Source organism: Stegostoma tigrinum, chromosome 18 (assembly GCF_030684315.1).
Source record: "Stegostoma tigrinum isolate sSteTig4 chromosome 18, sSteTig4.hap1, whole genome shotgun sequence".
NCBI classification, from domain to species: domain Eukaryota; kingdom Metazoa; phylum Chordata; class Chondrichthyes; order Orectolobiformes; family Stegostomatidae; genus Stegostoma; species Stegostoma tigrinum.
Genome location: NC_081371.1, coordinates 9465984 through 9487251, shown reverse-complemented (window position 1 = coordinate 9487251; position 21268 = coordinate 9465984). Strand labels below are relative to the sequence as shown.

Genomic DNA, 21268 nt, shown 5'->3' with positions numbered 1-21268 from the left:
CCAATAATGAGGCAAAAGAGACAAGTGGCAAATTGGCAGTTGACCAACAGATTTGGTCAAATAACCTATTCTCCCACTTCCATTTTTTGCATGTCCAGTTTAAAGTGGGAGAGTAACACTTCACAAACATATTCCAATGGGTTTTGATATTGAGTTGCTTGTAGAAGTTTGGAGACGATCAACATTTTACTTCTGTGAGATCCAGGGACAATCTGGGGTGGGAAGCCTGGTCACAACATAGCACAGACAAATATGAAGTAGCTTCACAGTGCGAGGTTTAATGGTCCCTGCTGCAGGTCACAGCCTCTGAGCACTACTCTGATTGCCGCTTTCAAACTGTCGCTGCATGCAAGTCTCCGAACATCCAAACAGTGCAAATGGTCACAAATGGTTTCCTGGCTGGTGACTCAACCTTCAATCAATGAAAGATTCACAAACCTGAGTAGATACCATTACGTGGCAGTTATGTTTCTAGATTCAGAATGTAAAAGAAGGGAAAACACGACAGTTTTTAAAAAGAGATAAAAATCTGCATACAAAGTAGTTTGAGTCAAAAATAGGATACATTGCTTTAAAATACAAGGGATTCACAGACATATGTTAAAGAAGGAAACTAGTGTGGAATGTTGAGAGAATAACTCAACAATTATTTCAGAGTGCACCATTGATCCACACTGACTATAGATAAAATCAGAACTGGAACAGTAGAGAGAAATGTATACCTCTCACCCACTGCATTATACACACACAAAAGTGTCTCATTCACTCACCCACCACCAGTTAGGACATCAACAGTTAAATTCACGGTAAATTTTGCAATCATGTCTCTCTCAGCTACTGAATACGAGTTTGTTGCCTTTTCGGGAGATGTTTCGAGTTGGGGAAAAACATGGCCATTGGGAGGGGTCAATTTTTATTTTGGTGACTGGGGATCTTCTACAGCATGATTTTTTTTAAACCTTCATTCTTTCAGAAATTGAGAATGAGAACAATCAAAGCAGAAAACAAATCACACAAGATGTTCAGTGCAACTATAAAGCTGCTATTGAGAAATGCAATCATTGAGAAATACAGGTCACACAACATGGGCTGAGATTGTTTGTTTTCTCAAGTACACTGGGAATTCTGAAACAAACGTGTGCTTTCATTTGCCCGGTGGTAGACATGCCTAGTTCATGGGAGAAACACAGACCTAACAACAACAGCATCCTTCGGGTACACTTCACTCATACAGCATTGCAATCTCCCACCGTCCAGACTGGTAAGGATCTACAGCGAGCATTGACAGGAAGCATGAGAATGCTGCGTGAGAACAGGTCTGTTTAAATAAATGACAAGACTATTACATTTAACAAAGGAATTGAGCTGTGGTTGTGAACGGCATGATAACATCTCTGCTATCATTTCCACTTGCCTTCTCAACATTGTGCTAAAAATACCAGAGCAGGACGAAAAGAAGGATGAAATAAAAGGTTTTAAGGAAAATGAAATAAATGAAGGCAGATAAAGACATAATGAGTGTGGTCCGTTGTGGCCGAGGAAGGAAGTACAGTACGTACGGTGTAACCAAGTCTTTCTTTGACGTGAGTTGGTGTGTTTAGTTCAAACAGCAGTCTTGCTTTTGAGATCAGTCTGTACTGACACATGTATCCTTACTGCCAGGATTTGGCTTTGAACAGACTGAGGACAAAGGAGAACAGATGAAATACTGAGAGCAGGTCTGGGTCCCTTCTCTAAAGGGAGACACTCTCACATGGGAGGAAGGGGGCTCACGAGGCTGATACCAGACGTGGAGAGGCAGTCTTATGGAGAAAAGGGTGAGTAGATTGGCCCTGGACCCATTAGAATTTAGCAGAATGAGAGACGTGAGCAGAACTGTACTCTTAGAAGTGTTCAAAAGCAATGCGATACAGATAAATTTGTCAATCGTAACAGGACATATGAAAGAGTGCCCTGCAACTATGTAATCATTAACACCTGGAAAAATGTGTCAAAGAGTCTCTGATTAAATAACACCTTTTAACTGGAGCCATTTCACATCATTTACACCAAGAAAGGACAATTTCTCGCATGGTCCTTTCCGCAAGTTCCCAGAATTTCGATCATTGGAATGGAATAACCAAAAGTCAGTGGTTCCATAAAGAATAGTCTGAGCTTTCCACGACTGCATCAACACAAGGGAATTTACTAAATGCGTTGAAGTACTTTTGAGAATGAATCACTTTATTACCACACAGACTGCAGACTAACACAGATATCTACAGATATCAACTAAAGGGGACAGAGTCACCATTTTAGTCAAGGGCTGTTATTGCCACAGATGAACTGCTAAATTGTACTTAGAATCATACAGCACAGAAACAGACCCTTCGGTCCAATCAGTCCATGCCGGCCATAATCCAAAACGAAACTAGTCCCATCTGCCTGCACTTGGCCCACTTCCCTCCAAACATATTCCTTCATGTACTGAACTAAATGCCTTTTAAATGTTGTAACAGAATCTTATCACTTGCTCTGAAAGTTCATTCCACACACAAATGTGTGAACAAAAATCGCCTCGTTTCTTTTTTCAAAATTTTCTCCTCTCACCTTAAAAATACGCCCTCTTGTCTTAAATTTCGCAACCTTAGGGAAAAGATACATGCCATTCTATATCCCTCACAATTGTATAAACCTCTATGAGATCACCCCTCAACCTCCACGCTCCAGTGAAAAACGTCCCAGCCTAGTTCTCCCGCGATTGCCTGGTCTGTATCTCAGCACATTTGGTGACCAGATTTTCGGTATTTTCATCTTAGGAGGGTTCAAGTAAGGTAAATGCCTGCATTGCTGGAGGTCTTCAGCGATTCATAACCAAGGCTTCAGTAATGCCGCACTCTTCTATGCAGTCACCTGCCGGACAGTAACCACACTGTCACCAGCCAGTTAACTGCCAGTTGAGTTAATCTGCCTTTGACAATCTTAACAAAAATCAGTTGCTCAGGTTTGGACCTTGTTTCACTATAGGGTGGATCAGCCAATGGAAGTTACTGCAAAATAATCCACATTTACCAACCAGCTGATGCTCAACATTCAGGCCTGGAGTTCTAGGACTGCAGGGGTGCACTACAAATCCTATACTTCTAACTCCAGCACTGCATAATGGCAAGTCTTTCATTTACGCCACTCAGTTAATTACTTTTTATTTAAGACATGTACACAGACAAAAGGCAATACTTCCTGAATTTAGTTACAATCATGGTACGGGTTCAATGATTAGAACCTTGATTCTTGCACCACTTACAGGATATACTGCCTCAATTTGTTCCCAACCCGACCCCAACAGGCAGCTCATTTCTTTCCCTGCAGCATTTATTAGGGGAATGACCACCTCGACCTAGGACAAAGCGCCAAATATTTCTGAGAGTAGCCAGTCAGCATTTAACAACTCTCCCTTGTTGAAGGAGATACCCAGAGGCATACATCAACCTGAATCTTTTCAAAAAGAAAGGACGCACAGTTCCATCGTCATTTAAGGCCATGGTTTGTGCAAACAAAGAGACAGAAAACAGAGAGCCAGCATCTTTCTAAGATGCACAGAAATTAGTAAATACTGGGAATAATGAAGATATACACAGAAAACCAATCAGCATGTTAAGAGAACGCATGGATTAAATCTTACTTGCTTGGATTGTGGACTTCCACTTTTACTTGGGGTTTCTGCCAAATTATCTTCCTTTCTCCAAACCCTAGCTCGGGTGGCTATGCATTGTGACTTAGATACCTGACCAAACACTCACCCTCATCAGCCTTCCCTGGGGTCAGCATTCTACATTACATACCGCTCTACTCTATAAAGGTAACTCTTTAGACCGTGAAATAGGATGTTTAGACTATTAACACAATCTGTGGTCCATACATTAGCTGAAATCCCATTCAGAACCGCACTCTTCATTCATGTCACTGTCTAATTGACACATTGAAAAGGAGGAAACAAACCTTGTTCCTAACAAAGACTGATGGAAAAATAATTAAAAAATGATGTTTCACAAATCAAGCAAATGACAGGGGTTACATCCGAAAGCAATTTAAAAATCAAAATATGTGTGCACATCCTTCAAGTCCTCAGTTCCAATATAATCTGAAAACAAACAGATAATCATTCAAAAATGAAATATCGCACAGATTGTGGACATCTGAAACAAGAATGGGTTTCTGTAAATACCAGGCAGCTTTGGTGGAGAAAGGAACAGCATTAACAAGAGTTTCACGTGAATGATCTTCCATCAGAACTCATTGACATTGATTAAAAAAAATTCATTGACCTGAAACGTTAACTCTGTTTCGGTCTCCAGCTGCAGGGTCTGAAATTGCAGCCAGCGGCATTTCAACCCGGGTCCTTCTGAAATGCAACCAAAATTGAGGAGCAACACACTGACTTCTAATTTACTCTTTATTTCCAAAGTACACTTTCACAGCATTTCATGGAAAGATGTTACATGACCAAAATTATATAAAATAAAATACGTTCTCCCAAAACTATGTGTACCATAACCATTAATATTTGCAAGATTCTCTATGAGCAAAACTACAGACAGAGGGATTTTAGATAATAAAATGTGAGGCTGGATGAACACATCAGGCCCAGCAGCATCTCAGGAGCACAAAAGCTGACATTTCGGGCCTAGACCCTTCATCAGAGAGGGGGATGGGGAGAGGGTTCTGGAATAAATAGGGAGAGGGGGGAGGCGGACCGAAGATGGAGAGAAAAGAAGATAGGTGGAGAGGAGAGTATAGGTGGGGAGGTAGGGAGGGGATAGGTCAGTCCAGGGAAGATGGACAGGTCAAGGAGGTGGGATGAGGTTAGTAGGTAGGAAATGGAGGTGCGGATTGAGAAGGGAGGAAGGGATGGGTGAGCGGAAGAACAGGTTAGGGAGGCAGAGACAGGTTGGACTGGTTTTGGGATGCAGTGGGTGGAGGGGAAGAGCTGGGCTGGTTGTGTGGTGCAGTGGGGGGAGGGGACGAACTGGGCTGGTTTTGGGATGCGGTGGGGGAAGGGGAGATTTTGAAGCTGATGAAGTCCACATTGATACCATTGGGCTGCAGGGTTCCCAAGCGGAATATGAGTTGCGGTTCCTGCAACCTTCGGGTGGCATCATTGTGGCACTGCAGGAGGCCCATGATGGACATGGGCCTTCCCCCACCATCTCCAGCATCTGCAGTTCCCATTATCGCTGAGACAGAGGGATTTTGTCAGGTTTCCACTCCTTTGGCATATGACCACTAAAAGGCTTGATGTGCCTTTGTGATGGCTGCTCCAAGCATCAAGTATATCCTGCAGCATGTAGTCTCGTGCTCTGCAACATGCCAGTCTGCAAAACTGGCACTGGAAGGTCACCAGGCCAAGCAGAGAGAGTCTTTTTTTGAGTTGACAGCCTTCCACCTGCAGTTGAAGTTACTTCTGCGCACCCCTCGGAACAGCATGAAACCCAGAGTCCTGTGTCATGGAGCTGCTCAGGATGGACAGTGATAAAAAGTACTACATTTCTTTGCAAGTTTCTTTGGAAACCTATAGCCCAGGAAGAGGTGGACAGTTTCAGCCCTGCCACGATGGTCCTCAATGTGCACAGGGGATGAGTATGTAGCTGCACAGGAATGATCTGTTGGGAGAGCCCCTGCCAAGCCACACTTTGTGGTGTATGTTGAGGGGAGGCAAAGGCCTCGTGGTATAATTGCTGGATTGTTAATCCAGAGACTCTGATAACATTCTGGGCAATAAATGCTGCTTAGCCAATGACACCCTTATGCCGTGAATGAATTTAAAATAAAAAAGACAATGACTGAATTTACCAACCTAAGTTACCGGCAACAGCAACTGCCTGAATTTCCATAAGGCTATGACCTGAGAAAGGGACAGGTTATGATTAACAGCTGAACATCACTTAATATCACCTATTACAATGCCTCAAGAGACTTAATGGGGAGGGAGAGTACTTGAAAATGATTAAATATAGATGTGAATATGGAACAAACAAAAGTCAGCTAATCAGGCTGATGATGGAAGAATCTTGCTATCCCATCGGTACAATTCATTCAGCTGTTCTGGTGAATAATCACAGAATTTAAGGCAGTTTATTCCCCTGGAGTGAGTGGAGATGTGAGCATTTAGCTGGCTCAATATCAAATTGAAAGAAAAATGACTGTATAAGTTTCTTTGAAATTGTGAAGGAGCACTGGACAAGGAGAAAGTCAGAGGAGAAGGACAGGCAAGGGGGCATCAAAAAGGTTGTGGCATGCGAAGGTTAGAGACGTGAAAGCGAAATACATAAATTTACACGCGCACACCTTTAGTCACTCACACTTGTGACCTCAGAGAGTTTAACTGCGCAGAACATGGTGTGAACTTAATATTTTTGAGCGAGTTAGTTGATGTTGCGCAGACCAATCACAGGCTCAGAATTTTATAAACCAAAGGCTAAATTATTCATAGGCCATTCACTGTGAATGTAACTTTTTGTAGACCAATCGGGGCAGATGTTACATTTAAGAGACATAAATCCAATATTTTATAGAGCCAGTTTTAATCTTTCATAGACCAATCATTGTAAGTTTAATCTTTTATGGACCAGCCTGCACATTAAACTCTTTTTCAGGCAGACCAGAGTCCTGTAAATCTTAACTTTAAACGTTATTTCGATTGTAAAATGAACTCGCAGCATCACAATCTATTCCCATCTGTTTGATATGTGAAGCACATCATTCAAGCAAAATAGAATCAGACAGGTAGATGGATGGGTACATTCAGCATGCGTAGTCCAAGGTTATAAAACATTCTCCCTGGCACAGATGGAAAATAGACAAGTCATGCAACTGCCGTACAATTCTTCACCCAAGTATAGACTGTAGAGCAGGTCATTCAATTTGTTTGTCTGCTGTGTCCCTGTTTATTTTTGTTGTCTGGCTTTACATAATTCCTCTCTCACATAAATATTGGCTCTTTTTTTCAGAATTGCATCAGTTACTTCAGGCAAACCAGCATGTTCTCAAGATCATGGATGGATAAGGGAGGTCATATCACTGCATGATGCATGTAGCTCATAAATCTTGGCAGCAGCTGGGGAGAATGGAGAGTGCGAGAGAGAAAGGCGAGATTAGCTTGTTCATCGATAGATTGGTAGCTGGCAATATTTTGATTGGCAGGTCAGTTTAAAAGTCTCAGCTCAGTGTATCTGCACAATAGCTACCTTGGCTAATCAAAGCAGACTATGCGGTATTTCTCACTGGTGATAGTGAGTTATGGAGCTATTTTAAGGGGCGAAAGAAATCTCCTCACCTTGTGAGATGTAGTATTTTGTCCGTTCTAAGGTCATGAACTGAATCCACTGAACCTCAAGCAGAAGGAACAAAAATTTGTGTGCCTCCTCATCTCTACACCGGAGTGTTTATCTCGAACAGGATGCTTTACATGATGGGACAACTTTATGTGAGTTGCCAGTAACACAATAAACTAGATGACTGAGTACCGAGGAAGTTAACCTGAAACTTTCCCCAACTGGAAACCACGGGATGAACTGGGAAATCCACTCCTGACTGAACTCCAGGTCTGAGGCACTCACGTTCGGTGACGCTGATGCATAAAGCGAATTCAAGTGTGACCTTCATAAGGCCATCAGGGATACCGAGAGACAATGCCAAACTAAACTCGAGATCCAGACTAACCACTTGTGGCAAGCCCTCACAACATACTGAGCTACAAAGCGAAGTCAAAGAGAATCGCAGGCAACAATACAGTGAGTTCAGGACATTCTACGCTCACTTTGAACAGAAGGTCAGTGAAATGATGTATCCTACCCCACAGATGGGCCTGTCCCCTCGGCCACCGCTGCAGACATTACAACGGCCTTTTTAAGAGTGAAACCATGGAAAGCGACTGGAGTCCCTGGCTTTGCACTCAAATCCTGTGCAGACTGGCTGGTGGGAGCATTTGCAGACATCTTCAGCCTCTCCTTGCTGAAGTCTCCACCTGCTTGAAGGGGACCATGATCACTTCAGTGCCAAAGAAAAATCATGCGGCGTGCCTCACTGACTCCCATCCAGTGGCTGTGACCTCCATAATTATGAAATGCTTTGACATGTAAATATGGCTCACAGCAACTCCGGCCTCCCAGGCTGCTTTGATCACTGGCAATTCATCAACTGGTACAACAGGTCCATAGCAGACACGATCTCTCTGGCCCTTCACTCAGCCCTGCATCATCTGGACAACAAGGATACCTGCATCGGGCTTCTACTTATTGATTACAGCTCCGCCTACAACACCATAATTCCAAATAAACTCATCTCCAAACTCTGGGGTCTGTGTCTCTACTCCATCCTCTGTATCTAGATTCTCAATTTCCTGACCAACAGACCACAGTCAGTAAGGATAGGCGCCAACAGCGCCTCCATGATAATCCCCAACCATGGTGCCCACAAGTCTGCATGCTCAGCCCCTTACTGTACTCCTTGTGCGTACACAACAGTGTGTATCAAACTGTGCACCAAATCCATTTGTAAGTTTGCCGACGACAGCAGCATTACACATCAGGTCTCAAACGACGATGGAATACAGGAAGGAGATAGAGCGCTTAATGGCATGGTGTAAAGTCAACAATCTCTCCATCAGACATCAAGAAAATGAAGGAGCTGGTCAGTGACTTCAGGAAGCAGAGTGGAGGGCACCTGTCTGCATCGATGGTGGAGGAGGTGGAGACGGTCAACAGCCTCGAGTTCCTTGGAGTGGAGATCACCACAATCTGTCCTGGTCCACGCACGTCGACGTGACGATCAAGAAAGCACAGCAACGCTGCTACTTCCTCAGAAGGCTAAGGAAGTCCAGCATGTCCATAAAATCTTGTACAAATTTTCATAAACTGGCTGCATCATAGCAACTGCCCCTCCCAAGACTGAAAGAAAGTACAGAGAGTTGTGAACGCAGCCCAGCCCATCACACAAACCAGCCTCCCATCCACCGACTGCATCTAGACTTCCCCCTGCATCAGGAAAGCAACCAACAGAATCAAAGACCTGTCCTACCCTGGCTGTACTCTCTTCCATTGTGCAGAAGATATAAAACTTTGTATACACATAGAAACAGAGTCAAGAACAGCTCCTTCCCATGTTATCAGGCTTCTGAATGGACTTTTGTAATATTCATGTTGGTTGCTCTCTGCACCTTCTCGGCAGCCGTAACACAGCATCCTGCACTCTGTTCTGTTATCCTGATGCACTTGAATAGTACAATTTGCCTGTAAAGCACATAAGACAATACTTTTCACCGTACCTCAGTATTCATTACAGTATGAAATCAAATCATACTGAGCACAGCTATCATGGCATTGAAGAAGTGATCATGATTATTATGTACTGATATTTCATATCTCAGGCACATTCTTCCAGTAGAGTGCCATGCTTTAAGTGATCGCAGGTAAGATGAAGTTTGAGACCTTTATGCTTCACGTGCTATGATAGAGCAATGATATCATCAGCAGGTTTTTTGACGGCATATTGTGTATGAAATGTTACATGACACAGAGGCATGAGGCCATACATAAAGTGCATATGAACATTCTCATAAACGTGCATTGATGACAGACTGTTGGTATGAATGCCTCAACCTCTCCACTCCTCTCCCCTGCAGAATGCGCAGCCCTCCGCTCCAATCCCAACCTCACCATCAAACCCGCAGATAAGGGTGGCGCAGGTGTAGTATGGCACACTGACCTCTACATTGCCGAGGCCAGACGCCAACTCTCCAACACCACCTCCTCCCGCCCTCTGGATCATGACCCCACCCCCGAGCATCAAACCATCATCTCCCAAACCATTCACAACCTCATCATCTCAGGTGACATCCCACCCACAGCCTCCAACCTCATTGTTTCCCAAGCCTGCATCGCCCGCTTCTATCTTCTTCCCAAAGTCCACAAACCTGCCTGCCTTGGTCGACCCATTGTTTCCACCTGCTCTTGCCCCACCGAACCCATCTCCACCTATCTAGACTCCATTTTCTCCCCCTTGGTCCAGGAACTCCCTAACTACCACCCACGCCCTCCACGTCCTCCAGAACTTCCAATTCCCTGGCCCCCAACACCTCATTTTCACCATGGACGTCCAGTCACTATACGCCTGCATTCCCCATGCAGATGGCCTCAAGGCCCTCTGCTTCTTCCTGTCCCGCAGGCCCAACCAGTCCCCCTCCACCGACACCCTCATCCGCCTGGCTGAACTCGTCCTCACCCTCAACAATTTCTCTTTCGATTCCTCCCACTTCCTACAGACAAAGAGGGTGGCCATAGGTACCCGCTTGGGCCCAAGCTATGCCTGCCTCTTTGTAAGGTACGTGGAACAGTCCGCCTTCTGCACCTACACTGGCCCTAAGCCCCACCTCTTCCTCCGTTACATTGATGACTGTATCGGTGTCACCTCAAGTTCCCAAGAGGAGCTCGAACAGTTCAACCACTTCACCAACACCTTCCACCTCAACCTCAAGTTCACCTGGACCATCTCCAACACATCCCTCACCTTCCTGGACCTCTCAGTCTCCATCTCAGGCAACCAGCTTGTAACTGATGTCCATTTCAAGCGCACCGACTCCCAAAACTACCTGGAATACACCTGCTCCCACCCATCTTCCTGCAAAAATTCTATCCGCTATTCCCAATTCCTTCGCCTCCGCCACAGCTGCTCCCAGGATGAGGCATTCCATGCCCGTACATCCCAGATGTCCTCGTTCTTCAAGGACCGAAACATCACCTCCGCAGTGATCAAGAATGCCCTCGAGCGAGTCTCGGGCATTTCCCGCACCTCATCCCTCACACCCCAGCCCGCAATAACCGCCAAAAGAGAATCCCCCTGGTCCTCACATACCACCCCACCAACCTCCGGATACAACGCATCATCCTCCGACACTTCCGCCATCTACAATCCGACCCCACCACCAAAGACATTTTTCCATCCCCACCCTTGTCTGCCTTCCAGAGAGACCACTCGCTCCAGGACTCCCTTGTCCGCTCCACACTCCCCTCCAGCCCCAACATACCCGCCACTTTTCCCTGCAACTGCATGAAGTGCTACACCTGCCCTGTCACCTCCTCCCTCACCTTCATCCCAGGCCCCAAGATGACTTTCCACATCAAGCAGATGTTCACCTGCACATCTGCCAATGTGGTATACTGCATCTGCTGTACCCGTTGTGGCTTCCTCTACGTTGGGGAAACCAAGCGGATGCTCGAGGACCACTTTGCAGAACACCTACGCTCGGTTCGCAATAAACAAATGCACCTCCCAGTCGCGAACCATTTTAACTCCCCCTCTCATTCCTTAGACATGTTCATCCTGGGCCTCTTGCAGTGCCATAATGATGCCACCCAAAGGTTGCAGGAACAGCAACTCATATTCCGCTTGGGAACCCTGCAGCCCAATGGTATCAATGCGGACTTCACCAGCTTCAAAATCTCCCCTCCCCCACTGCATCCCAAAATGGGCCCAGCTCGTCCCCACCTCCCTAACCTGTTCTTCCTCCCACCTATCCCCTCCTCCCACCTCAAGGCGCATCTCCATTTCTTACCTACTAACCTCATCCCGTCCCCATGACCTGTCCGTCCACCCCGGACTGACCTATCCCCTCCCGACCTCCCCACCTATACTCTCCTCTCCATCTATCTTCTCCTCTATCCATCTTCGGTCCGCCTCCCCCCTCTCCCTATTTATTTCAAAACCCACTCCCCATCCCCCTCTCTGGTGAAGGGTCTAGGCCCGAAATGTCAGCTTTTGTGCTCCTGAGGTGCTGCTTGGCCTGCTGTGTTCTTCCAGCTCCACACTTTGTTACTCTGGTATGAATTGATCTTGGTGTTCTGATACAGTTTATATCCCATGCCAAAGTTATCAAGAACAATCCTTTCCAAACCAGAAGACTATTTAAATTTTAACAGACAAAATCAAAAAATAAATCAGTTGTGCTCAATTCTTGAGTTGGACTCCCAGGAATCACAGTTTACAAATGTAGGTTGCACCAGAGACTTGAAACCAAACTCTTTAAATATTCATCCTTCAGCGTACTCTCTGCATAACTGCTGAAGAAGACCATTTGTAACTGCTGATCCTCACTTGCCCTCAAGAAGGTAGTCATTGATGTTTATCCCTCAACAAGCTTCATTGATGGAGGTTATCCAATCATTATCACCTTTATTGCCTCTAAAACAGTTTTATAATGCCTAAGATCATGAAAGACGGAATATCATCCTTAATGTTTGTAAACTAATTCGCCAGGAATCAGCCACTAAAATGAAATCTAAGGAAGGAGAAAGCATGACACTCTGATGACTAGGACAGAAAGACAGAGCTTCAGTGAGAATCTTTCAAACATTCAAGCGATAAGATGGGACAAACGATGAGTGCATAAATGCACACAGTAAAGTAAATAAGGTCAGCCAATCAGGCATATCTGAAAAGGTCAGTGACATTTCAGGACAAAATTGGTTAAAAAAAAACACTATAGCAACAGTAGTCGTCATGCTGAATTTTCAGAATGAATGTAAGTGTACAGTGGTGTTCTCCAAGGTCTGATATTAGAATTATTGCTTTCTTTTGATTTATTAACTAAAGAACAGAAACTTGGGCATGCAGAACTTAATTTCAAGGTCTACCCCATATATAACACATCCAAGTGTAAACAGTGTCCAGACTCCAGAAAGACAGCGATACTCAGGAAACATATAACCATTTGGCAGATGAAATTTAAAGCAGCAAAGTGCGAAGTGATAGATTTTGGTTGGTAGCATGAGGAGAGGCCATATCAAAATCAACAGGAAAAACCAAATAGGGTTGCAGGAACAAAAGTTATCCAAGAGAGCAAATCGCCGAACGTGGCAGGGCAATCTGCGGAAACTGTAACACAGCATTTTGGCCAGTGACTTCATTAATGGAGGCGTATTGTTCAAAAGGAGATTGGTTTCAGCCTTTATAAAAACATTGGTTAGGCTTCAGTTGGAACATTGCTCATTTTTGTGAACTACCTTTTGGAAGAATGCCAGCCAGGCATGCTGTGTGGCGCACTCGCGGTATTGGTACCTACAACATTAATACAGAGGACCCTGTACTTTACAGACAGAAAGGACACACATGTGCCCTGCACCTGTTTCAAATCAACAAAATAAGCGACAGCCATGGCTGGTTCATTTCTTAAGGCAATGCATTGGCCAGAGTCAAACTGCCTAGTTTAAAATTGAAACAGAGCCGGGCAGTTAAGGAACAGTCGTCATTGAACTGGGGCATTCTCCACAGAAAGGCCTTGAACAATCAGAGCCCACTTGACCATCAATCAACACCCTTGTCTAATGCAGATAATATTTTCTGCTTGATATTTTCATGAATTGTTCTGATAATTAAAAGAATTTGACAAAATTAGCCTTTTCTCATCATACTAAAGACAAGCAATTTGGTTGCAGGAGTGGGTGGAAATGAGATTTGCCAGATTCTTACGCAGAATTCCCTTAAGGAAGTTAAAATGTTCCATATCTGGACAGAATGAAAATCTATCTTCCAAATCATTTGAATCCAATCCAATCTCAGGTGATGTGGGAACTCCACAAGGTCGCTAGTCACAGGATCACATGTGCAAATTCCTTGATGAGATTTTTACCGCAACCTAAAAAGACACTAGCCTCTTTGAGGCTGTCAACCCCACTTTGGGCACCATCTTTCAGCAGATAATAGAACGGGGCAATTGGACAGTACCATAGATAGTAACTGCCTAATCTGCCTGTGCATCTCTTTTAGAGCACCATCCACTCATCCCACTTGACTGTTTTTTTTATGCAATAACCCTACGAATGAATATTGCCTTTTGATATATTCCCTTTTAAAAGGTGCAATTTATTTTGTCTCCATTTATGAGCATTGTGTTTGAGATCAAAATGGAGTGTAACAATTTCATTGGCCCATTTATCAAATAACTTCAATCCAATGTCCTCTACAAAATAATCATCACTTTGAATGCCTCCACTACATATTCCTTGATCCTTCTGTATTCCAAAGATAACAATTCCATTGTGTCCCCACATAAGGGCCTCATTGTCAGTACAACTTTACTTATTCACCTCTCTACTGCCCATCAAGGATAGCCTTCCTGACGTGCTGTGCCTTGGATAAAACACTCCAACAGAAGGTGCACTGATTTTGAAAGGTTTAGCATAGCTTCCTTGCTTCAATGTGAGTGACAGTGTACGTAGCCTACTCAAAGAGCAGTGTCAACTTGATGATGGTGCAGCGCTACAGAAAGAGGAAAATCAAAACTAATTTGCCTCACAAACCCCTGCTTCATCTCCTTCTTCTAACAGAAGCAATACATTTGCCTGTTTGCAAACACAAGTGTCAATCAGACTGACATCTGAGCCCATAACATCAGGCTCAAACAGCCATTCATTCATTTATCTACATCATAGACACAGAATCTCAGAGGCTTGAATGACTGACAGTTTGTCTTTTACTGACAATTCTCCAGGTCTTAATCAGACTTTCTCTTATATAATTAAAAAACAGAAAGTACGGTTTGACAGAGGGGAGCCTGCAAAATTGACTTCAGCCCTGACGACTGTGATGAAAGATCAGAAATAAAACCTTCCAGTAGCTGGCTTCGTGAATGTCAAAGTTTATTTCTTCCCAGTCAGCGAGTAGTATTGTGGAATAACAGGGAATAAACAGGGAAAACGGGGTAAAGAGAAAGCAAAATGGAGAAGAGTTACCAGGTCCCCTGACTCCATAAGGGGACTTCTTTTGACAAGCGGTGCACATCAAATCTGGTTTTTCAAAAGGGAATCAGTTGTGATGTGATTGATACGTTTGCTTTCCCCGACTGTCAAGGAGGCAATTCCCAGAAGTCCACATCCAAACTCCTGCTGTGCACAAATCCCCACCTGCCCATAGCCAAGATCCTTTTTCAAGCTCCCTTAAATTTTCCTCCACTGCGGCAATTGCACAGAATTCCATCCTACTTTTCAAAACCATTGTTCAGTTACGGTGGGGCACAAAGATCTCCAATGTTCTCCAACCCCTGGTCTAACCTGATTGCGCTGATCCTTCAACTCAGGATCACTGTACTTCCTCATCCATGGTCAAACTTTCAGCCAAAGTGTTCAGAGAGCCTTGCTGCTTCTGTATTACCACCAGCCACGGCCTCGCAAAAATCTGCTCTCAACTGGTTAATTTCTCCTCCAATGCCCTCTTCCCATATTTGTTCAATTTCATATTGCAAAGACCTCAGGACACTCTTTCACATGAGGAGTGCGACAGAATCCATAGTAAATGATACTCTACAGTCACCACAGCATCAGGGATTCTTCTGAACATAAGTTGCAAATTCAAACAGATCAATTTGAAGGTGACTCACTTCTAAGTTCCTCTTTCAATAATATAACTTCAGGATTTTACAGAATGATCACCAACAACCAAATTACATCTATATAGCATTATTGTTATTGTAAAATGTTACAAGTGGCTCCATGCTAGTTGAAGTTAGAACAGGTATGCTCTGAGAGCATCCAAGATGGTGCAGATATTTAAGAAAGACAGCTGACATTGCAATCTATGCGCAAGAGGCGAGATTTGGTGGGATGTTGAATTCTAAAAAGGATTGCACGGCTGAAGCAGGTTAGGTCAGGGCAATAACATGGTGAAAGTACAACAGAAAGATGAGATCATCAGATGTGAGATTGTATTAGACCAAAATTCAACACGGCACTTGGGTAGTAAGGTAAATGAGATGTTTTCAGAGTTAGGATATGGAAAGCAGGTTTTTAAGAAGGAGGCAGCAATAATTCTTAGGGCCAAAGGGATGGAAGGATGTGGGGTGGTGGAAAGCAGGAACAGGATACTGAGATGGATAACCAACTCTGGTCAGTATGAATGGCTGAGCAGGCTCCAAGGGCTGAATGGCCTATACTTTTCCCTTGTTCCTTTTTTGCTAAAAGCAGTTTTTCAGATAAACTGAAGCTTATGGAAAGTACAACACTTTGTGGCCACGTTTTTATTTATAAAATGGATTCAGAGTATTTGCAAACATGCTCATTCAAGCTTTGAACGTGGGCAAGGGGCCTGCTTTGCAGGGTATGCAACCGCAATAATTTCACACATCTCGAATGGACATTCGTGTAATCACAGTGCTGGCGTCATGCTTCTGAGTTGCAAGCTCAAGTCCTATTGTCCAGAGATATGAACACCCCTAAGCAGTACTGAGCAAGTGCTTTTGATGAGTGGCCTGTCCTTCGAAGTGGTATAAAGGCAGTATTAAGAGAAAAGTAGGGCATTCTTCCCAGTGCCTGAGACAACATTTAAATGCAGCACAACAAACATCACAAAGGGAGAAAAATGTGCTTCTATTAAAGCATTGTTCTTTTTGAAATTTCTGAATTGCAATGAGGACTGCACTTCAAATGCACCAATTTGGCTATAGAAGGTTGCGTGGCAATGAGAGATGCGGTATAAAAGCAAGCCTTTGTTTCTCTTTTGCCGTTTAAGATTGGGAAAAAATCGGCAGGCCCAGCCCCACTGCAGCGGGCAAATTCAGTAAAAAAGGGCCAAATCAAACAGGGGTCATTTCCAAGTCGCTGACAAGGTAAACACTGGCAGGAGTGTTTTTTTTAACAAAGGCAAATAGTGTGGACTGGAAGGAAGAAGGCGAGAGAGAGAGGCAAGAGGGACACACACTCAAAAATAGAACACTCAGTGGAAAAGACCAATGACTTAAATTCGTAGTCCCAGCCTGACAAAGAATCAATGCTTCTGGTCAGGTGAAATAAACAAAAATGTTGCAGAAAGTTAAGAGGCTAAAGAAAAAGACAATTTTAACAGGATGAGTTGCAAACACCTGTAGTTTAAGTGGATACATGTTAATCACTGACATAATGGATCTGGAAGCAGTACTCTATTCCACTATCTCCAGTTTTTTTCATCAATGGCCACGCAGAGGTAGGCTCAAACAGGAAGGAACCCAAGGGTCTAGACCAGAAACGTCAGCTTTCCTGCTCCTCTGATGCTGCCTGGCCTGCTGCGTTCATCCAGCCCTACACCTTGTTATATCAAACAGAAAGGGAGTTGGCTACTCCTAAACCCATATCTTTGATCAGTTCTTAACCTAAATATACTGACAGGGGAAAATAAACATAAGTGCAGACTAGTTTAACAAGTCCAATTTTCCCAGAAAAATTGGAATTCCAGGATTTTGACTGAGTGACAGTAAAGGCACAGTGATATATTTCTACGTAGGGGGATGGTGAATGGCTTGAAGGAGAACTTGTAAATGGTGGTGTTCCGATACATCTGCAGCCCTTGTCCTTCTAGATGGAAGTGGTGATGAGTCAGAAGGTGCAGTGTAAGGAACTTTGTGAACGACTGCACTGCATCTTGTAGATAGTACACACCACTGCTACTGAGTGTCGGTGGTGGAGGGAGTCGATGCTTATGAGTGTGGTGCCGATCACATGGGCTGTTTTGTCCTGGAAGTGTCAAGCCTCTGGAGAGTTGTTGGAGCTGCTGCATCCAGACAAGTGGGGAATATTCCATCACATTCCTGACTTGTCCCTTGCAGATGGTGGACAGGCTTTGGAGAGTCAGGAGGTGAATTACTCCAAGCCTCTGACCTGCTCTTGTAACCACCATGTTTATGTGGTGAGTCCAGTTAAGTTTCTGGTCAATGCTAACCCCAGAGATGTTCATAATGGGTGTGGGGATGGGGGTTCGTTGATGGTAACACCACTGAATGTTAAGGGGTGGTGGTTACATGGTTTCTTATCGGATGTAAGCATTTCTATGCTGTGAATGTTACCTGCCCCTTGTCAGCCCAAACCTGGATGCTATCCAGATCATGTTACATTTGAACATGGGCCACTTCAGTACCTGATGAGTTGCAAACGGTGCTGAACATTGTGCAAACATTGGGAAATATCTGCACTTCTGATCTTATGGTGGAGGGAAGGTCAATGATGAAGCAGCTGAAAGTAGTTGGGCTGACGACACTACCCTGAGGAACAGCTGCAGTGACGTCCTGGAGCTGAGATGACTGACCTCCAACAATCATAACCATCTTCCTATGTGTTATAGAACACCAGAGATTTTCCCCCCGATACTCACTGATTCCAGTTTTTGATGCCACGCTCGGTCTAATGCATATATCAAGGGCTGTCACTCTCACTTCACCTCTGGAATTCAGCTCTTTTGTCCACATTTGAACCAAAGCTGTAATGAGGTCAGGAGCTGAGTGTCCCTGGTGGAACCCAAACTGGATTAAATTCCTGTGTTGCCTCAATATCACATCTGACCCTTTCTTACACTATTTGAGAGTCCAGGAGAGAAAGCAAGAGACAAAGAGAGAGGTGGCAGTCAAATTGCAGGGCCGATTAGAGACAGAGTGGTATAAGCAGCTACCATTACCATCAAAGGGATCTCGCTTCTTCATCTGACATAGGGGCTGGGTGACTGACGGAACTTTCAGGCCAAAAACATGAGATCTGAGGCATTAACTCTTGCTTCTCTCTCCTTGGATACTGTCTGGCCACCAAAGTGGCTCCAGCATTTCATTGTAAAATCAGTGTTCTTGGTTTGAGTCCTACTGCTCTATGCTATTACCAAACAGTTGCACCTCACGCTTGGTAGGATAAACAATGATTTGCATCGTGCAAGATATACAAACATCAGGAGCAGCCACTCTATTGCAGAATAGAGATGCAAGGGGAACACTTGAGAAATTCAGCACACCTTGCCAATTTGTACTTCAGATCATTTTTTTCGCAATGTATCTTTTGCAATAGCTTCTATTACAGATTAATCTCCTCCTGAGCCCCTTTATGATGATTAAAGAGAGAAATTCTCCTTGCATTTTTTGTTTAACAATTAACGCACAGAATCATTGTTTATAAAACGCCTAAATGAGGCTCTGCACACAACACGGTCATGACGAGGCGAGTCCCAGACAGTACTCAGGGGCTGGGCAGCAGACACACTGCCCTCTCTGACTGGTGCACCCGAACCTCCAGCAAGTTCACACCTTGGCCAGCCAGCATCGAGCCCCTGCTTCTTGCACCGGCTCGCACGAAACTGTGTGACAGTGTTACAGGGACACTGTCACCAGCTGGCGCGCCTCAAGTCAAATGCAACAGGAATGCTACAAAATGTTTCCACTGGCACAGCCCCCACCGGAATAACCTGCAGTGGATTCAATACAATTTTGACGAAGAGTCGCGCTGCAAGTGGCTTCCTCTCTGGAGTTACACACGAGATTCAGTGGGAGGGAGCGGGGTTCTCTCGCAAGTGATGCATGAAACTCGAAGGTGCCCATTCTACATTTCACGCGTTTGCCATAGGACAAACTTCACTCAAAAGAAGCACATCCGTCTTTCTTTAAGCCTCGCGGTCAGCTTACAAGGTGCACCGTTAGCACGGAGTGCATCTAGAAGCGAGGGCCTTCGCAGTGGGAAGCAGCCCAGGGTATAAAAACAGAATGACAGCCTCTTTTCCCACATCGAGTGGACGCTTTCACCCCATTAGATGTGCCCTTTGAGCCATTTTCTTCCCTACCTCCCCATTCCAAAAAAGAGGAAACTTCCACAGTAACTTTTGAGACAATGGCCAGTATTTGTGGAGAGACAGTCACGCACTCAATGGGTTAGATTTGAACGCTATTTTTCACCTGAAGGAACGTATCGCCTCATGCAAGGGTTTCTAGCCACTGGTGACCGGGTTGGAGCGCAGTGGTAAGGTACCTATCTCTGGGACGGGGGCGGGGGTCCGAGTTCAACTCCCCACCTCCTCCAGACAAGTTCCTCAAGGTTTTGGATTCAGGGAGGTTTTCTGAATCTCAGTCCCTGCTCCGGACCCCCTCGGGCTCCGTTCACTCCAACAACAACAACCTGGATTCATTACACAGCGCCTTGGGCTCGAAACGTCCCAGGGTGCGAGACAGACTGTGCAGAAATGTGAAGACTGAATTTCCCCTCTTCGCCCACCGCATCTTGAGGAACAGTAAAGTTGACGCTTCGGGTCGGGACCTTTCTCCACAGCCATTTCTGAAGAAGGGTCTAGGCCCGAAACGTCAGCTTTCCTGCTCCTCCAATGCTGCCTGGCCTGCTGTGTTCATCCAGCTCTACAATGTGTTATCTTTTTCATATATCAGGATGCCTGCATTTTTTTAAAAAAGTTGCTTTTAAATGACTATCACCTGCTTGGGTATTGATTCTGAAGTTTAAACATTGCGGCTCAGAGTTGGTCCGGTGTTAGCTCAGAGGTTAGAAGACAGACAGCGTTATAATATCCCAAGCTTCACTCCAGCCCACTATATCTCCCCTGCCCATCAACATGTCTTTCTCCCTTTATAAAATAACAGACACTGGTCACAAACACTCCCGCAGAGGGACAACAAGCAAGCTTCACATTCTCACACTTTACCATCAACTCCTGATTGGAAGTTTGGAAACTCTCTTCCTGGATCTAGGCTTTCCTTCAGACGACTACATTTTGTCGCTAAGTGCTCCTATCACCGGTTTCAACTCTCTCCCTCTCCACAACGTTAAAGACCAGGTGGTTATCCAGTGTGTACAGAATAAGACAAAAATAGAAGTCGAATCAAACTTGCCCGAAGCAGAGCTCGGAGAGCTGCGGAACTGTCAACAAGAAACAGCGCTCGATCCCAACTCTGCAAGAATTCCTCCGTCAATCAGAGACGGGTTTGAAAACAAACTGCAACAGAGCGAGCGCCTTGCTTTTCCGCTCAGAGACTGTCGATTCTGGGCGATAACAATCAGAGATGCATCGAATCCACGTTTTCGAGCCCGGCGGGTAACAGTGCTCAAAAGGAGGAAACGAGCATCTCGGGGAGAGCCGCTGCTTCAGTTCATCCTGAGCTCTCCAACGGGCTGCAAACTCACCTGAGAAACTTCGTACAGCAATCTGTAGTGTTCGTCTCGCTTCTGCAAAGTGCACAGGCTGCAGCCCATTCTAAGTCAACGGCGACCACGTTGCCCAAAGCTGAGGCGGCGGTGGGTGGGGGGGGGGGGAACCTCCAGACCCTGTCTTCTGTCTCTCATCAGTCACAAGAAACAGGCATTGGGCTGGGGAGTGTGTGTGTGTGTGTGTGTGTAAGTGGGGGTGGAAAGAGGTGGGCAGAGGGGGGGGGGGGGGGAAGGAATGAGCATCAAGGATTCGTCTTCCTTTCCTTCTCGGTATCTCTCTCTCAGTTTTTGATTCAGTTCAAAGCAACACA

General features: G+C 44.9%; 1 protein-coding gene across 4 annotated transcripts in view; it reads right to left on the bottom strand.

The window, feature by feature from the left end:
* The window catches only part of pdzrn4 (PDZ domain containing ring finger 4), a 529562-nt gene that overhangs the window by 105069 nt on the left and 403225 nt on the right, over positions 1–21268 (bottom strand). Inside the window, exon 1 of one of the 4 annotated variants that reach the window (XM_048549359.2) lies at positions 20934–21066. The exons of the other annotated variants lie outside the window; for them this stretch is intronic. Coding sequence (XP_048405316.1) covers positions 20934–21002 — 69 coding nt within the window. The 5' untranslated portion in view covers positions 21003–21066. Of the gene's footprint in view, positions 1–20933; positions 21067–21268 lie in introns of those variants that run through there. 4 annotated transcript variants of the gene reach the window in all.